Here is a 16319-nt window from a genome sequence, read left to right on the forward strand (position 1 = left end):
GCCTGGAGTACGGCAGCATTTCTCCTCCGGGGCTGCTGGTTGAAAGCGAACGGCGGGAAGAGCGCTGAGGTGAGCGGATAGCCTGAACAGGGCGGGCGGCTGAGTAGCTGATGTTTACCGTGTAAATGTAGCTTTACCGACGAACCGCACAATAAATTTCATATCCCGGTCTGAAGAAACGGGTGGCGGAGCGCATCGGACATGGCTGGTAGATGAGTTTCTGAGTGTGACCAGTGAAGGTGTCGTAAATATCCCGTATTGCTTCCCCCCGTGTTCGTCCCCCGGTCTAACGGTTCGTCAGTCCGCTGGTCTATTTCCTCCCCTCCACCCCATGTTCGTTCATTCGCCCTCTCCTCCCACTCCAGGCGGCATTTCCCGTATTTTCAAACCCAAAGCGTGACAGGTTAGGTGGCAAGGTGAGTTTAATTAATCTATTAAACTCACTGAAGATGAATATATAAACTAAAAGCTGGATTGTAGACATTTTTTATAAGCATATTTGTGAGCCTGCCTCTTTGTTATTACATTCAATATAATTTCAGATTTTTCTATAACTTTTCTTCTGGTTAACTTAGAAAGTGAGCTATTATTGTTACAGGTTAGTTTTCTAAACTACAAAAAAGCAACTGTTAGGGATGCTCAAATATGAAAAATTGGACTGATATTGATTGATATCTGATAGTAACACCGGTATTATGCCAGATTTACCAATATTTCATTTTATAATTTTTTTTATCCGATTACTCGATTAATCGTAAGAATAATCGATAGATTACTCGATTACTAAAATATTCGTTTACAACAGCCCTAGTTTTGAATATATTTGGCCTTTCAGTGTGAGAAGCTATGATTATCACTCCATTTCCCTTACACCTTCAAGCAGCGTTTGGTTTTTGTTTTCATTTGATCATCTTCAGATTTCTTTTCTCCGATTTTGATTAAGCTCAGAAAAGTGCAACAAAGTACATGCTGTTATTCGATCTTTTAATAGACAAATATTGTTGTGAGCTCATATTTGTGATGGATCTAATTATGCAAACTGTTTCTCAGTCCAAATGTGGAGAAAAGAGCAGGAGCTTCTTAAAGGGACAGAGGTCAATTTCAGGATGCCAATTTGTCAAATTTCTTGTAAGTTCATGTTTTATCTACACAGCGTTTTTAAAACAAACGAAGGTAACATTGCTACTTGATTATGATGTAAATTGGCACTATGTACCTTGAAAATACATAATACTGTCCCTTTAAGTACTCAAGTCACTGACATAGGTACAATTGTGATCTCTTGGTAAATGACTCCTTTACTGCTGAATAAATCCGTGATCCGACACCATAATAAACACAATTTATCCAGTTTGGACATTTCATCCAAAATGCTACTTTCAATGGACTTTATCTTGCTCTCATAATGCATGAAGCTTGCATGTTGTGGTGTAGATCTGCTTTCGCAGTTAACTGCCATTTCCTAATTACATGATAAGCTGAGGAAACAACTTCCTGAAACCTGTGGGCTATCTTCCTGCCATATTTTCTTCCTCTGTGGGGGGAAAAGCTATTTACTAGGGCTGTTGTAAACGAATATTTTAGTAATCGAGTAATCTGTCGATTATTCTTACGATTAATCGAGTAATCGGATAAAAAAATAAAATAAAATGGAATATTGGTAAATCTGGCATAATACCGGTGTTACTATCAGATATCAATATCAGTCCAATTTTTCATATTTGAGCATCCCTAACAGTTGCTTTTTTGTAGTTTAGAAAACTAACCTGTAACAATAATAGCTCACTTTCTAAGTTAACCAGAAGAAAAGTTATAGAAAAATCTGAAATTATATTGAATTTAATAACAAAGAGGCAGGCTCACAAATATGCTTATAAAAAATGTCTACAATCCAGCTTTTAGTTTATATATTCATCTTCAGTGAGTTTAATAGATTAATTAAACTCACCTTGCCACCTAACCTGTCACGCTTTGGGTTTGAAAATACGGGAAATGCCGCCTGGACTGGGAGGAGAGGGCGAATGAACGAACATGGGGTGGAGGGGAGGAAATAGACCAGCGGACTGACGAACCGTTAGACCGGGGGACGAACACGGGGGAAGCAATACGGGATATTTACGACACTTTCACTGGTCACACTCAGAAACTCATCTACCAGCCATGTACGATGCGCTCCGCCACCCGTTTCTTCAGACCGGGATATGAAATTTATTGTGCGGTTCGTCGGTAAAGCTACATTTACACGGTAAGCATCAGCTACTCAGCCGCCCGCCCTGTTCAGGCTATCCGCTCACCTCAGCGCTCTTCCCGCCGTTCGCTTTCAACCAGCAGCCCCGGAGGAGAAATGCTGCCGTACTCCAGGCATTCCCCAGTCATTTTAAGGATGCTTATTGGTTCCCCAAAAACGATAAAAAGTCGGGCATTATCATCAATCAATAAAATCCCCACAGGCCAATCTTGAAGATTGGACTTTATGCCGCTGAGACTTAGCTTTTGTCAACAACTCAGAGGCGGAAGTGAGAGCTCCGCGCAACGCAAATGAAGTCCCGGCCGGAACACGGTGCGCTAACTAATAAAACATAAATTAACGAAGCTTCGAGGCAGGTAAATTTTCCTCGAGGAATTTTAGTAATCGAGGTACTCGAATCATTCGAGGAATCGTTTCAGCCCTACTATTTACAGCTATTAAATTTTGATTACGTTTTTTTTTTTTTTTTTTTGCATAAAATCCTTAGGATACCATGCAATGATCTCGATTCAAATACTTAGAAAAGCTGCATGAAATGTTTCCAGTTTTAATCCCTGCCACAGAACTTTACAACAATGTAAAACTTTTGCATGCAGGTAAATGCTTAATGGGTTTTAACTGTCCACTTAGGCCAAATAAATGCAAAATATGCCTCCCCTCGGTCTCGTTATTGAAAACACACATCCAAGACAAAATAAAGACAAAAACCAACCAAACAAACAAAAAAACGCATCGAAGCAACCAGATAAAATACACAATGATGGATGCGTGAGCTCTTCTGCACTAGCCCGTCTGTGTCCCAGCAGCCCAGACTGCGTTGTGCATTTGTTACAGGTCAAGAAAGTTAATGTGCTCATGTGACTGTTGGCCTCGGCGAATGTCAGGGTTTCTCCCCAGACAAATTCGTCACAACATGCCCTCCAGCTAGAGCTCAGTAAAACAGAACAACATCCACAGCGCAGGGCAGAGAGATTAATTAAGATAAAATAAAAAAGGAAGGGGAAAAAAAAAAGAGGCTGGATAGAACGTCATCTACTCACAGATCACTTGAGGGGGAAACTATTAGCAGAGTAAGAGATCCACGGAACGAGGAGAAGTGAGACTAATGCGAGTGTGAGGGAACTGAAGGAGGTGAGAGGAAGGTTTTGTTTGATGTCTACGGTTCCCTCAGGTGATTCTCCATCTCATTTATTACAGGCTGGTTTTCCCAGAACCTCCCTGTCAACGCACCATCTGGAAAGGACTTGGAAAACAATTTCAGCACCACTTTTATCCCCCCACCCCTTTACAAAAGCATTAAACAAGGTTTGACACTCTTGCTTTCTTTCTGTGGGCCTTCTTCACGGTTAAGATAGAGAGAGGCTTGAATGTTCCCCTGAGAACGTTCAAGTTGTCGTTAACGTACTTGCAACGTCGAAGAGAAAAGCTTGTTCACTGCATTTGGTGGCAAATAGCCACTGGCTAGTGTAAGAAGGTGAAAGAGTTGCAGAGTCAAAACCACCAAAATTTTCCATCATTAAGCTTCTACAATTTAAACTCAATATAATGAGATGCCAATGGAACAACCAGAGTGACTGGAGGAGTTTGGCAGGCATGTCGTCAAAGCCGAAGAAACACCACCCGTAAATGTTTTTTTTTTTTATCCCCCCTCCCCAATTAAGGAAACTCATTCAAATCTAAAGCTGGCAAAATTTGAAGGTGTGAGGCAGCTGACTGCAGGTTTTACCTGAGCAGACAGTCCAACTAGCCAGCAAATATCAGCCAGTTATACTCGACTACTGAATATGGTGAGTGTTTTGTTTTTGGTATATATTTTGCTTAGGTCTTTGTATTAAAAGTAATAGAGACTAGCATTTCCCACTGACTTATTACTATTAGAGACTGAATACAAACCGTCTGATTTTTGCGGGAGAGGTCATTCTGCTGCTGGTGTCACCACTGTCCAATAGGGAAAACCATTGGTATTTGCCAATTGCTGTGCTCCATGGCCCACCTAACTACTTTTTGGATCTTATGCACTGAAACCTTGAGGCAGCATGTCCATCGTGAAAGACGGTACTTCTCATATCTAATTAAATCTGGCAGCAAACTTAATTTGTTGCCAGATTTGGGATTATTTCAGAGTGCAAATCCAGTTCTTATACCTTTAATGTTCATACATGCTGCTTTGAAGTTTGTAACGCACACACCAACCTGGCATGGTGCTGACCCACTGAGGTGTTGACTCCACGAGACTCCTGAGGGTTGCCAATGCAGTAATCAGCCTGTTGGATGGAGTCTCACTGCAATAGATCCCCACACCTGGCACAGATTACAGTGCCAAAAATGCTAAATGTTGTAGAAAATGATGGAAACACACACACACACACACACACACACACACACACACACACACACACACACACACACACACACATCGATGTGGTTCCACAGATCAATAATAAAAATGCAGCCTTCACCTTTATCTACAACGCGCTGCAAATAGATACGACACAAAACAGAGAAATGAATAGATGAATAGACTCGGCTCCAAAGAGCACAATGGCGACCACATTTCAATTGTTTTAGTCTCTGAATAGTAATTGCACAGCACGATAAATCTTAATCTGCATCGTGAGACACTCCCCGAATCCGATATACTGTACAGTTGTTGTTGGCGTTTTAAAAAAACTAAACGCTATGAATAACTGACAATAGAGACGGCAAGAGAGCAAACCACAGAAGATTCAGTCAAGATAAATTGTGTCAACTGCTTAGTTCACGCCTTGTAACTAACCACGCTGACTACTGCAACTCCAGACATGGCTCAATTTAAATGTTTTGCAAGCATGCACATTACCACTTTGTTTATGCTATTTTTTTATAAAAAAAGACATTTGATGCCACAACGTGCTGCAGCACTTGCTTAAAATCCAATCTTTGCCATGACACTTCTCCATAGGACTTTAAGTATTATTACAGAACCAGCCACTTTCTGCGGTTGATGTAGTTGAAGCAGATTGGCACAAGAAAGACAATCCAGAGGCTTGTACCACTCACTGCAGCCGATAGTATCAACTGGTTTTTAATAAACTAGCTCCATCAAAAACATGCAAGGAAAACAAATATATGACCTCAAAGGCAATTTGTCATTTTTATTGCATGGAAGTTACTTTAGTACCTGTAAAATGTCACAGATTTATAGTCCTGCATGACGTTGTTATCTGATCTATGAAACATGAGTGTGCTTGCACGCATTCTGCACAGCAAGGGAAAGTGAGGATAAAGTCGTTCCCAGGCACAAAAAAGAAACAAAGAGGACGGTAACCCAGATCGTCAGGACACAGGAAGCACATGTGTCAGTCATCCCGTATTACATCACCAGGTTCACACATATACAGTAATTTCATTTCAAACTGTTGATGCAGGATATCTGTTCCTTTTCTGGTAAACCACTTCAAATACTACATAATCTTCAGCTCTGTTCCGCCAGTATGAGGAAAAACAACTCTGCCAGCCTGCACACTAAATATTTCAGGGTCCAAGGTGCTTGTTAGAGAAAGCACTAAGCAGGATTACAGCATTTCTCTGATAAAAAAACAAAACAAAAAAAAAAAAAAAAAAACAGCTTGCTCAGAGTGGTGCATATACGTCTGTTAATTTGTGGGTGAGATGCTAAATAATAGTTAAACAGGAGCGTCAAGTAGATTAGTTGTCTCGGGTGGTGTTTTAATTTTTAACGGATTTGTTCAAACTCAAGCGCGTAATATTTGCAAGTAAGGTGAAAGACGGGTACCAAAAGCATGAACGTTAGTGAAACGCTTATGTTTGTCACAGGTTCCTCTTGGAAGTAGAGCTTAAAACAAGATTCAATTGGAGTGTAATTGCAAAAAGTGGACAATATCACTATAACCTCAAACAGTTCTCTCAGTTTGCGTTACTAGAGTATTTAATCTAGCGGCATTGCATTACAATCACTTAGCACTGAACTCACCTTTGTTGTGTTGAGGTCCGTCCTGAGTGCAGCAGGTTTGGTATCGCCTCGGTCCGGCTGACCCCGTCCAGCAGCAGCAGCAGCAGCTCTGCAACTGGACTACAGCGCTTTTCAGAAGCGACTGTGAGCGTTTGTATTGCTGCTAGACGTGAAGCCGTATTAGAAACACCGGAAAATTGGGCAGTTCCTGCCTTCAAAATAAGACGAAGGTCAGGAATCAAACTCAACTGTCTACATTATGGTTAATTTGGACCACCTGTTAGATATCCGTGCCTAAAAAGGCAGCTTTTTGGCGAACGTGTTTTTGTTTAATCGTGTTTTTATCTGTTAATAATAATCTGCTGGAATTTATTGTAATGAACAGAATACAGAATATAGGGCTTCTGTAGAAAAACAAAAAACAAAAAACATCTGCAAACATGAAACGGGTCTTGCACAGACTTTTTTTTCTTTCTTTTTTTTTTTTACTTTTTAAGCTCGTATTTTGTCTGTGAAAATGTTGCTTTACAACATAAAACCAAGTGTCAGTCAGCATCAACCACTTGTGGGCCAGATTTGCTTCATTCTGTTGCGGCACAAAATTGGTATTTGGACCACACTTTGGACTTCCATCAAGTAACACAATTGTGAAGTGCAAGGAAAGGGGAAAAATACATGGTTTTCTGCATTTAAAATAAAATAAAATCTGAAAAGTGTGGTGTGGCTTTGTATGAAAACTTTGCAACCGCCTTTCACAGCAGGTCTTTTAGCTGGTAAGCACAGAGACGTACAAAGAAAACGAGTTGACTTCTGATAGAAATTTATTGTGCTGGATTTTATAAACAGGTATGAAGGAGGCTTAGTACAAGTTCACATATGTTTCAGATTTTTATTTGTTAATAAAAATGCAAAAAAAAAAAACAACAAAAAAAACATGTTCTTTTATTTGATAGATTATTTGCTGCTTAGATAGCTTATCAGATATAATCAAATATAAATAACATTGAATTGTGTTTGTGAAGAGACAAAATGTAAAATGGTTCAATGGGTACAGACACTGGAAAAGCTGCTTTCCAGTTCTACATGTGGATGTCGACTAAGGTGTTAATCCTAATTTTAAAGATGTGTAAAGTAGCTAAAATAAAGCTATTGCAAACAAAACAAATTAAGTTCACTTATATTAAACAAAACGTCAATTTTTTTAACCATATTATGAAAAAAAAAACATTTGTACTGATAATTTTTCAACAAATTTGAATATTATTTTGAAACTACCTACCGGATGTTCTCTTCGCTTGATAGGTCAGTCTTGATTTCAAGGCGCTCTGTTTTCTGGTCCGTCAGTCCACTCAGCTCGCCATCTCCCTCCTTTCCTTCCCTGTACTCGCATAAAGCCAGCCTTGTTAGTTGACTTACTCAAGACACCGTTACAGCAGAAGGAAACACTACTGCCATTCATTTCTGAAAGCCAACAAAAAGTCCAAATGTAAAGTCGACATCTTGAGTTACGGCGGACATCCCTGCTATGGAGCGCGCTCTCGATCAGGCAGCAGAAAGGACCTATTGGTTTTGTAGGACGCATTGTATTACGTCTTGCACACCCGTGTGCATTAACACCTTTGTGTGAAACGAGTAGCCTAGACATTTGCATCCTCCGTTCTTATTTGAAATCGAGCTGAACTTAAGCAAGTATAAAAAGAAAAATCAGTCTGGTTGATAGTATCAGTATTTTTTTTCCAGTCACACGAGCCCAGAGAACAATATTGCAATTCAAACGATAATAAGTGTACAATTAGCCACATTGACCAAATTAATAGTTTTGACAGTGACAGATTTGGAGTTTTGCGTGTGCACTTTGCATTTTCAAAAATACATTATAATCAACAATGGTGCAATTTGAATAGGTGGGTGAAAGATGTTTTTTTTCTTCCATGTTACTTATGTGTGCTAATTTATTAGCCAATTAAACACACTCATCTTTCACCTTTTGAAAGACATCATTTCTGTTGTCATGGCAGTGACTATCACTTTAAATAGATATTACACTTAGTTTTTGCTGCAATATCATTCCAGAGCAGTTTAAATAAATCAATAAAAGTTCACAATTAATACCACATTCATGCTAATGACAACATATTTAAACATTGACCAAGATTACCCGAATATGCATATAAAGACTGCTTATGAATAAAAAAAAAATGATAAAATTGCTTTAGGGTCTTGTAGGTCCTCCCCCCAGTGAGTTATAGGCCACATTAAAAATCTATTATATCCACAGTAAAACTTCTATATGAGGTGCCATCCACTCCCTAATAATTATTTGGTTACATGTCAATGTACTTTATTTGAAAAAAAAAAAAAAAAAACACGAAACATAAAGCCAGATGCCTTGGTTAAACCGTAACCTTATAATATACAACTCTAACCGTATTGACAGGCGCAGCAGAAAGAGCTAATTGATGAGAAATCAATTTTTTATGTGGGCAACAGTGACCCCTTGTGGTAGTCTGCAAAACCCCAACCTCTCCTGTGTCAACTTAGAAAAAAATGATGCAAACAAGATCAATGAAGTTCTCTTGGACGTCGTGCTTTGATGCACATCTGCAGGTTTGACAACTCTCTTTCAGTCATGTCAATTCGTGTCTTGTGCATCATTTTCCATTAGCAGGATCTTAAATGGTTGCTTGGGATGCAGCCGAGTTCAAAAGTTGGTTAAAAACACCTGATCAGATTTGATGAAAAGGTGCAGTTTATTCCTCGAAAGAGCAAGTGGGGATAATTAGCAGCCATGAACGCTTTGATGGAGTTTCAAAGCAAGCAGGCCTGCAGGGACCGGTGGGTGCTGTGAGGACCATGAAGTCATCAAGGTGTGGGATGTATTCGCTCAAATTGATAACTGTGAACTCGGCATGCACAGAGGAAACATGCAATTAGGTTTGTGAAGGTGCTAGCATGCTGGAAACAGACCCTCTGGGATTTCTACCATTTAATGAGACTAAAGGGAATCGAGTTTGTTTTTCTGTTTAACAGAAGCCGAGTGATGTATAAACTAAAACACCAGATTCCATGGTATGCATTTTTATTACCAATGTAAAAAAAAAATTGCAAAAGAGAAAAAAAAATATACAGGCAGTTTAATAAATATAACAGATGAACTATTTTACATTTCTCCTTAAGTGGAGGTTGAAGGTGTTGCTGAAAGCTTAACTGCTGCAGAAGCATGCTTTAATGTAACCTGAGATCTACGGCAGCTGTTAATCACACAAAATATACAACTTCACTCACAGCTGAGCCTGAGATTCATCTCTTATGCATAGAAAGGTCTCCAACTAAAGCAGCGTCTCGGTATCTAACTGCAACCGAGCTCAATCACAGTGTTTTAAGGCTAAAAATATCCAATCAATAAGCAAGAGATGTTTTTTGGGTGAAGGGAATCTGTTTTTTTCTTCTCCCCCCCCCGACTTAGTTTGCACACAATTCAGATTGTAGCTGAAGTGAATGAAGTATTTTACAAGTGACTTTGGGTTTATGCTTCTCCTCAAGCCTTGAAGTTCTGAAAAATCTCAGCCGCATCCAGCCAAGTCCTGAAGCAGGCCAGGCCTCGGTCTCGGATTTGCTTCCTGCCCTTATCGGTGATCACCTCGCCATTCTCCTTCACGATCACCAGTTTGGGAACTGCTGTGATTTTGTAGCGCTGCTTTAACTCGCTAAGTGAAACAAGAAAAAAGAAGAAAAATTGGGTTTGATCAGAAGAAGTAGATTTGTTACTCTTTGTTTCTATTTGGTACAACTTTGGTCACATGAACTTTCCTGTTTTTTTGTTTTTTTTTTTCAAATAAACCCAGCTCATCTCAAAGACTCAAACTGAATTTAAAGTTGTGGGTTTTAAACGCTGATATGTTGGCAGATTTAAATTTTCTTGACGGAAAAAAAATAATAAGAAAAAGGAAATATCCTGCAAATTCACCAATAAAGGTAGAAAGATTCATTCATCATAAAGTAATCACATGATCGTTCCCATTAATGCCTCCAAAGAAATTCGTTTGATCTACAGCAATATTTGTGACTGTGATGTTGCTCACCCTAAAACTGGATTCAAATTATTTTAAAAGCGCTGTTAGGCTTTGATACTTTTTTAGTTTTATTTTATCATTTTATTTTTGCTTCCTGAAGCAATTCAAACAGTTATTAGCAATGCATTTAGAAAGTCTGTTTGCATAACTGTTCACACTAATAATAACAGTGTAGCCAATAACATCCAGCATTAAAGGCCAGTCTGTGGAAACTGTCAGTCTGCTCTGCATTTAAACCTAATCCCTGGCAGGGTGACCCCTAAGTAGTTTACATAAGATGCAAAAACGCTTTACAGACTGCAGTGTTTAAGCCAATAAGATGCAATTGCACTTAATTATTTGTTCCTAACATTCCCTGAATTACATTGTTTGCAGTGAACAAAAACTTACTGCTTGTAATCATCACTCCAGGGTAAAGCCAGCCAGTCTCCGTGCATATCATGGTAATATTCGACCATGTCATCCAGCGACTTGTCTGAGGAGATGAACACGATCTCAAACTGAGCCGCAGGCTCACTTTCCTCCACCAGCTCCGTGTAAAAATCACACAGGACAGGTGTGAAGTCCCGACACGGAGGGCACCATCCGGCAGAGAAGTAAATCCCCACCACTTTGTTCCTCAGCGCTTCCTCGGGGTCCACGAAGTCCCCGTCTTTATTTAGGAGAGTCCGACCAGAAAACACCTCCACCATGTCTGCCAAACTCTCTCACACACCTAAACACAAAGAGTCCGGGGCTGAATGTCGCTTTAGCTCATGGTAGTTCCGTTAAATGTCAGTTTGCTGGGTTACCGAAATGTTTACCTTTCCTTTCCGCAAAAGCTCCTTACAGCCAATCCTCATAATCGCCTACGGACCAATGAGACGACGAGAAGACTGTGGTGCGTTTGCGGTCATTATCAAAGTCTGTTTTACACAATGCTGAATCGCTGCTGCTATGATACCAGGCTGCACGACCTTTTACCGCTGTTTTCAGCAGTTGTTGTGGTCTCCCGAGGGGCAATACGCTATGTAACACTGTAAACTTTATTACTGTGTTAAACCAGATATTCAGGCGTGAGTAGATGCATATAAAAACACACAGAGGTAATTAAACTTAACCATTGGTGGGTAATTTTTCTTCACAAAGGGCCACATGAGAAATTTTGACTGCTGTAGAGGACGATCTGAACAATTGTTTAAAATAATTAATAAACTGTGAATTTAAGTTTTATTGTCTTCAGGGAACAGTCGACATCGTAGCAAAACAATAAATTATGATAAGTCCAACTTTATATCTTTATAAGTCATTTATATTTTTGCTTCACCGGGTTCCCAAAAAATCTTTTACATTTATTTCACCAATTCAATTCAAAAAGTGAAGTAAAGATCCATTACATAATTATACAATTTGAATTTTTCTTTGTTATTTTTGATAATTTACAGGTCAGCTGTCAGCAGTCTTCCCCATTTTTGTACATGCCTATAACATATTTGAGTTTGTTTAATAATTGTCTTTGGTATTATTACATTTCTTAATTTGATCTTAATGCGTTTAAAATTATTGAAATGATTTAAAAAAAATCTTTTCAATTTTATGGTGATGTTTTATGGCGATGTCATTTCATGTTTTAGATTTAATAATTTATAATTACATTTTGTTTTGTCAAAGTAAAATAATGCCTAAGTTCTGATGTGCCTTTTAAGCTCTCTTGCAAAGTAATGTACCGGACTTTTCAGTGGATTCAGATCTTAAACAGTTTTCCTTGCAGTGTTGGTGAAATGCACATAGAGGTCAGTGTGTTTCTCTTTCTCCCTGCTTCCTCAGCAGAGAGGAGAGGTCATTTGGAAAGAAACCCAGCCTTTCTTTTCTTGTCCAGCATTTGTTGCCCATCAACGAAGTCAAGCTGCTTTGTGTCAGAAGCGTGAGGGGAGATCTTCTCTTTTGTTTTGTCTTCATACAATAATTTTTTCCTCTGCTGTCATCTCTGGGATCATGACCTCTAATTCCAATTTATCCAACATGCGACGGCTGGTGGAACAACTTAAACTTGAGGCCAGCGTGGAAAGAATTAAGGTAAAAAGCCAGCATGGAGCTGTTGTTGTTATCGGCTGTTGGTCTTGTTTCTTTCAGTTTTCCCATGACTATTGACACAACATTGTTGCATGACAACATTCTGGTTTTATACAAAATATTAGGCTACTAATAACATCAACATTTCTTTTTCTTTTTTTTTTTTTTTTTTTACAAAAAGAACAACAAAAATTCAGGAATTTACACAAAAGGTCAAATATTTGCAATCCAGTTGTGTGAATGTAGTTTCTATTACACAAATTATAATTGAAATTCTGAGGACTTTAATGCACCAATAGTATAAATGTATAAACAGAGTTTAGAGTAGTCTTATGGTTTCCCTCTGTCATTTGGGAAACGTGTCTGGCACCAATCATCTTACATTGTCGTTCGCATACTTTAACGAAAAGGTTCTAAGTTTCCGAGTTTGTTCCATTGCCTTATTTTTAAGTAAACTGTAGCAGGTAAAAATTCATTTCCCTAGACGCAGCACACATTGTTTGGAACAAATTCTAAAACCTATCTTCTAGATACACTTGGTGCTTTTTCCAGGTGTCCCAGGCGGCTGCAGAGCTGCAGCAGTACTGTCTGCAGAACGCGGGTAAAGATGCCCTGCTGGTCGGAGTCCCTACAGGGAGCAACCCCTTCAGAGAGCCACGCTCCTGCGCCGTGGTGTGAAGGTCGGACACTTTTCTATTTCGCAAGGGAATATTTATTATGTCAGCTGAGCTTCAAAAGAAGAATAATAGGTTTTGCACCCTTTTTGCAGAGTATGAAGAAGTGGACACAACTGTGACATCTCCTACAGGGAAAAAAGAGATTTCAGCGTTTTATCCAGATATGTTTTGTACAAATTATAATTTTTTTTTAATGGAGGAAACGAAAGACTGTAATAAAATATTTCTTTGGTACATATGTCTTTCTTTTTATATTATTTTACTTCATTTTAGCTTTCTTTTTTTTTTAAAGCACATGGTGTAACTGTATGTCTCATTAGACGTCTCTTTGAGAGCGATCTCTATGTTATGCAGGGGCGGAGTGATACAGTGGCTATCTACACATTGTACAAAACGGATGTTTTAGCCTGCTCACTAAATGACACTCTGGAATCTCATGGCGCTGGAACTTCCTGATGTTCAGTCTAAGTTAGGAACACATTTAGAGAGAGGAAACCGAGTCTTCCTGTTTCAAACTGCAAGGACACAGTGAAAGATAACCCTGAGGCAGCTCGCTTTTTGGACTCATCTGTGAGATTAAGCTGTGATAATTCAGAAGTAAAACCTGGGCTAGCATGAAAAATAAGGTTCATACGTAAATATTTGCTGTCATAATGAGCTGTTCTGAGTTAAAAAATCTCTTTCTGGAGATTTTATTATTAGCTGTTTTTACCGATTTAAAATATATATTTATTTGCCTTTAGGTATATAAAGGTTAATGTAAAAACTGTCTAACGCAGCACCAATAATGTCTAGCCGGTCATGAGACGACTCTCATTTTTATCACTTCCTTTTCCTTCCAGTGCACATTTAAGGGAGGAGTCTTTGTAGAGCTATCTATAGAACCGCTGACCTTTACTTAAATATGCCTATTTTTTTTGTCTTAGCTAACCGTTTGTAATTAACCTTTTAGCTGAACGTTAACAGTATGTTGCAATGCCCAAAGCTTTAAAATTATGCAAAGTAAAAGGAGATACTGAAGGTTCTCCTTTATCTCTGCAATCTATAATTAAGTAAAGCCATCCATCCTTTGCCGAGTTCCCTGCTAACCCTGATTTCCCCAAATCCATTGGAACATTTAATTACTCTCATCCTCTTTAATCCATTCCAGGCAGTCCATTATGTGTGAAATATTCTACTGTTAATATTCTCACATTTCTTGCTTTTGCTGAGCACCTCCTTTGCCCTTTGAACTGCCGTCCCCCTGCTAGCAGCAGCAACGATAATGCAACCAATAAACACAGAGGGGTGTCAACTTTTTACCACGTAGAGATGGAATAAAACTTTTAGAAAATGGACACCCACCTTCTAAGAGAGCCCTGGGAAACACCACATGTTGCCCATAAAATGACCACTGACCACAAGCGACTTTAAACTGGAAAAACGAAAACTTTACTAAGAAAATTTCACAGATCAGGAATGCTTAAAAGCAAAAGTATCGTCATCCTACCAGGGCTGGATTGTGGGGTAAATTTTTTACCAAGGTAATTTTTGATTTTGCTGTGGTTTAACCCTGACGCAGTTAAAAATTAAAGAGTCTTGAATAAGAATCCCAAGAAAACCTTCCTGGCTCCTGAAAAAGGTTTCTTGAAATAGAAATGTTCTCTTCCCACCCCTCTACAGCAACTATCAATCTAAATTATAAATTATTTTTTCACATTGGCCAGTCCTACTCAGATCATTGTAAAAGTGGAACACAGACTAGTTCTAGTCTGGATTACATCTTTTCATTATTTATTTTTATTTTACGACTGTAGTGTGATGTTTTTTGTTTATCGTGTTATGTTTTTATCGCGAGATGCACTTTGAACTGCCTACTTGTTGAAATGTACCTTTCAGATAAACTTGCCTAGAAACTTGACTGATGTATCACAAAACCTCTGCCTACTTTCTATTGCACATTAGGGCTTTTCATATGTTGGATGAATGTAACTAAAAAGGCAAATGTTGCTTTGTGGAACAGGTTCAGTAACATTAATATCATTGACTCATGAGCTTGTTAGTTCCTGTTGAGTTTACTGTTTTGTTTCAGGGCAAATAAAATCTTTCACTTCTTCCCATGTGGCACATGCAGAAAGACTTTGCATGTTTTAAAGTGCCTGTTTTAGGGAAAACATTATTATTGATGATGATGTTGCAGTTACATTTTTATCTCTTGCTGGCTTCAAAGATTTCTCTCTATAGGTCAAAAATTTGAAGAACTACCTTTTGCTGCATTTACAGCCGAGTCTTTTTTTGGGGTATGTTAGGTTTTCATATCTAAAGGCTGAATGTTTTCTTATGAGTCATTGCGAAATAGCTCAAACTCATTTCTAATTAGATTTTGACTGGCCCATTCTAACATGTCCCTCGATTTAAACCATGTCTTTGCAGCTTTGGATGAATGTTTGGGGTCATTGTCCTGTTGGTAGCTGAATCACTGCCCCAATCTCCATTCTTTTATAAACTCTAACAGCGTTTTCTCCGTTTCTTCAGTAATTTAGTTCTATTTATCTTCTCATGAAATCTGACCAGCTTTCCTGTCCCTGCAGATGAAAAGAAGAATGTTGTGCAATTACTCTGGACACACTATCACCATTTCCTTCATACATGGTGTTTTGCATGTAGTACAAAAAGCTACACTTTGGTCTCATGCGACCAGATCACATTCTTTTGCAGGGTTATGAAAACTGTAAATGGCTTACAACAATTTTTAAAATTGAATAATGGATTCCTTCTTGCAACTCTCTTGTAAAGGACCAACTTGTGCAGACATTCTGCAGACGGTTAAAACCAAAATGTGTTTTTTTTCAAACTAATGGAGTATTTAGAAAAAAAAAGATCATACTAGGAATCAAAACATGTTGGTTGTAGCTTGATGATGATCTGGGAATCCAGTCTTGCCTGTACCAAAATATCCTGAAGCAGAACATCCAGCTAATAGTTTGCGAACTTAAGCTTGAACATTCATGGGTTATGCAACCAGAAGTTCATCACCGAACATCTTGAAAAAAGTCAAAATGAAGGTGATGCGTTTTCTAGTCAAAGTACTGACTTAAATTTGACTGTGACCTTAGTAGGTCATTAATGCTCAAAAATCCTCCAACATGGCTGAGCTATTCCTCCCACTATATATGATCTGTTGTTTCAAATGCTTGATGGCAGTGAAGTTGCAAAGCCAGTTATATCAGGATTGGAAGGCTATTAGTTTTCACATATGTAACTCAGTAACTTTTATCCACTTAATAAATGAAATAACTGGAAAGCTAAAGTTTGCGATTTCTAAAGTAACCATTTTC

The 16319-nt window shown here is 38.6% G+C and overlaps 3 protein-coding genes across 3 annotated transcripts in view; 1 reads left to right on the forward strand and 2 right to left on the reverse strand.

The window, feature by feature from the left end:
- Nucleotides 1-9172, reverse strand: part of csgalnact1a (chondroitin sulfate N-acetylgalactosaminyltransferase 1a) — a 41037-nt gene extending 31865 nt beyond the window's left edge. The window contains exon 1 of the mRNA XM_014979091.2: nucleotides 6222-9172. The gene's annotated coding sequence lies outside the window, so the exon portion shown is untranslated. The remainder of the gene's footprint in view (nucleotides 1-6221) is intronic.
- Nucleotides 9173-9262: 90 nt separating this feature from the next.
- nxnl2 (nucleoredoxin like 2) lies at nucleotides 9263-11154 on the reverse strand. Its single transcript, XM_014979082.2, has 3 exons — nucleotides 11077-11154; nucleotides 10664-10988; nucleotides 9263-9907 (listed from the first exon to the last, which is right to left on the reverse strand). The coding sequence occupies exons 2-3, from the start codon at nucleotides 10963-10965 to the stop codon at nucleotides 9739-9741; spliced, it is 471 nt and encodes a 156-aa protein (XP_014834568.1). The 5' UTR covers nucleotides 10966-10988; nucleotides 11077-11154; the 3' UTR covers nucleotides 9263-9738.
- A 962-nt stretch (nucleotides 11155-12116) lies between these two features.
- On the forward strand, nucleotides 12117-13236 carry gng10 (guanine nucleotide binding protein (G protein), gamma 10). Its single transcript, XM_014979068.2, has 3 exons — nucleotides 12117-12328; nucleotides 12878-13005; nucleotides 13095-13236. Exons 1-2 carry the CDS (start codon nucleotides 12248-12250, stop codon nucleotides 13001-13003), a joined length of 207 nt encoding a protein of 68 aa, XP_014834554.1. The 5' UTR covers nucleotides 12117-12247; the 3' UTR covers nucleotides 13004-13005; nucleotides 13095-13236.
- The last annotated feature ends 3083 nt before the right edge of the window (nucleotides 13237-16319 follow it).

The sequence above is a fragment of the Poecilia mexicana genome, unplaced genomic scaffold, assembly GCF_051168715.1.
Source record: "Poecilia mexicana isolate PSO_F unplaced genomic scaffold, ASM5116871v1 scaffold_12, whole genome shotgun sequence".
NCBI lineage: Eukaryota > Metazoa > Chordata > Actinopteri > Cyprinodontiformes > Poeciliidae > Poecilia > Poecilia mexicana.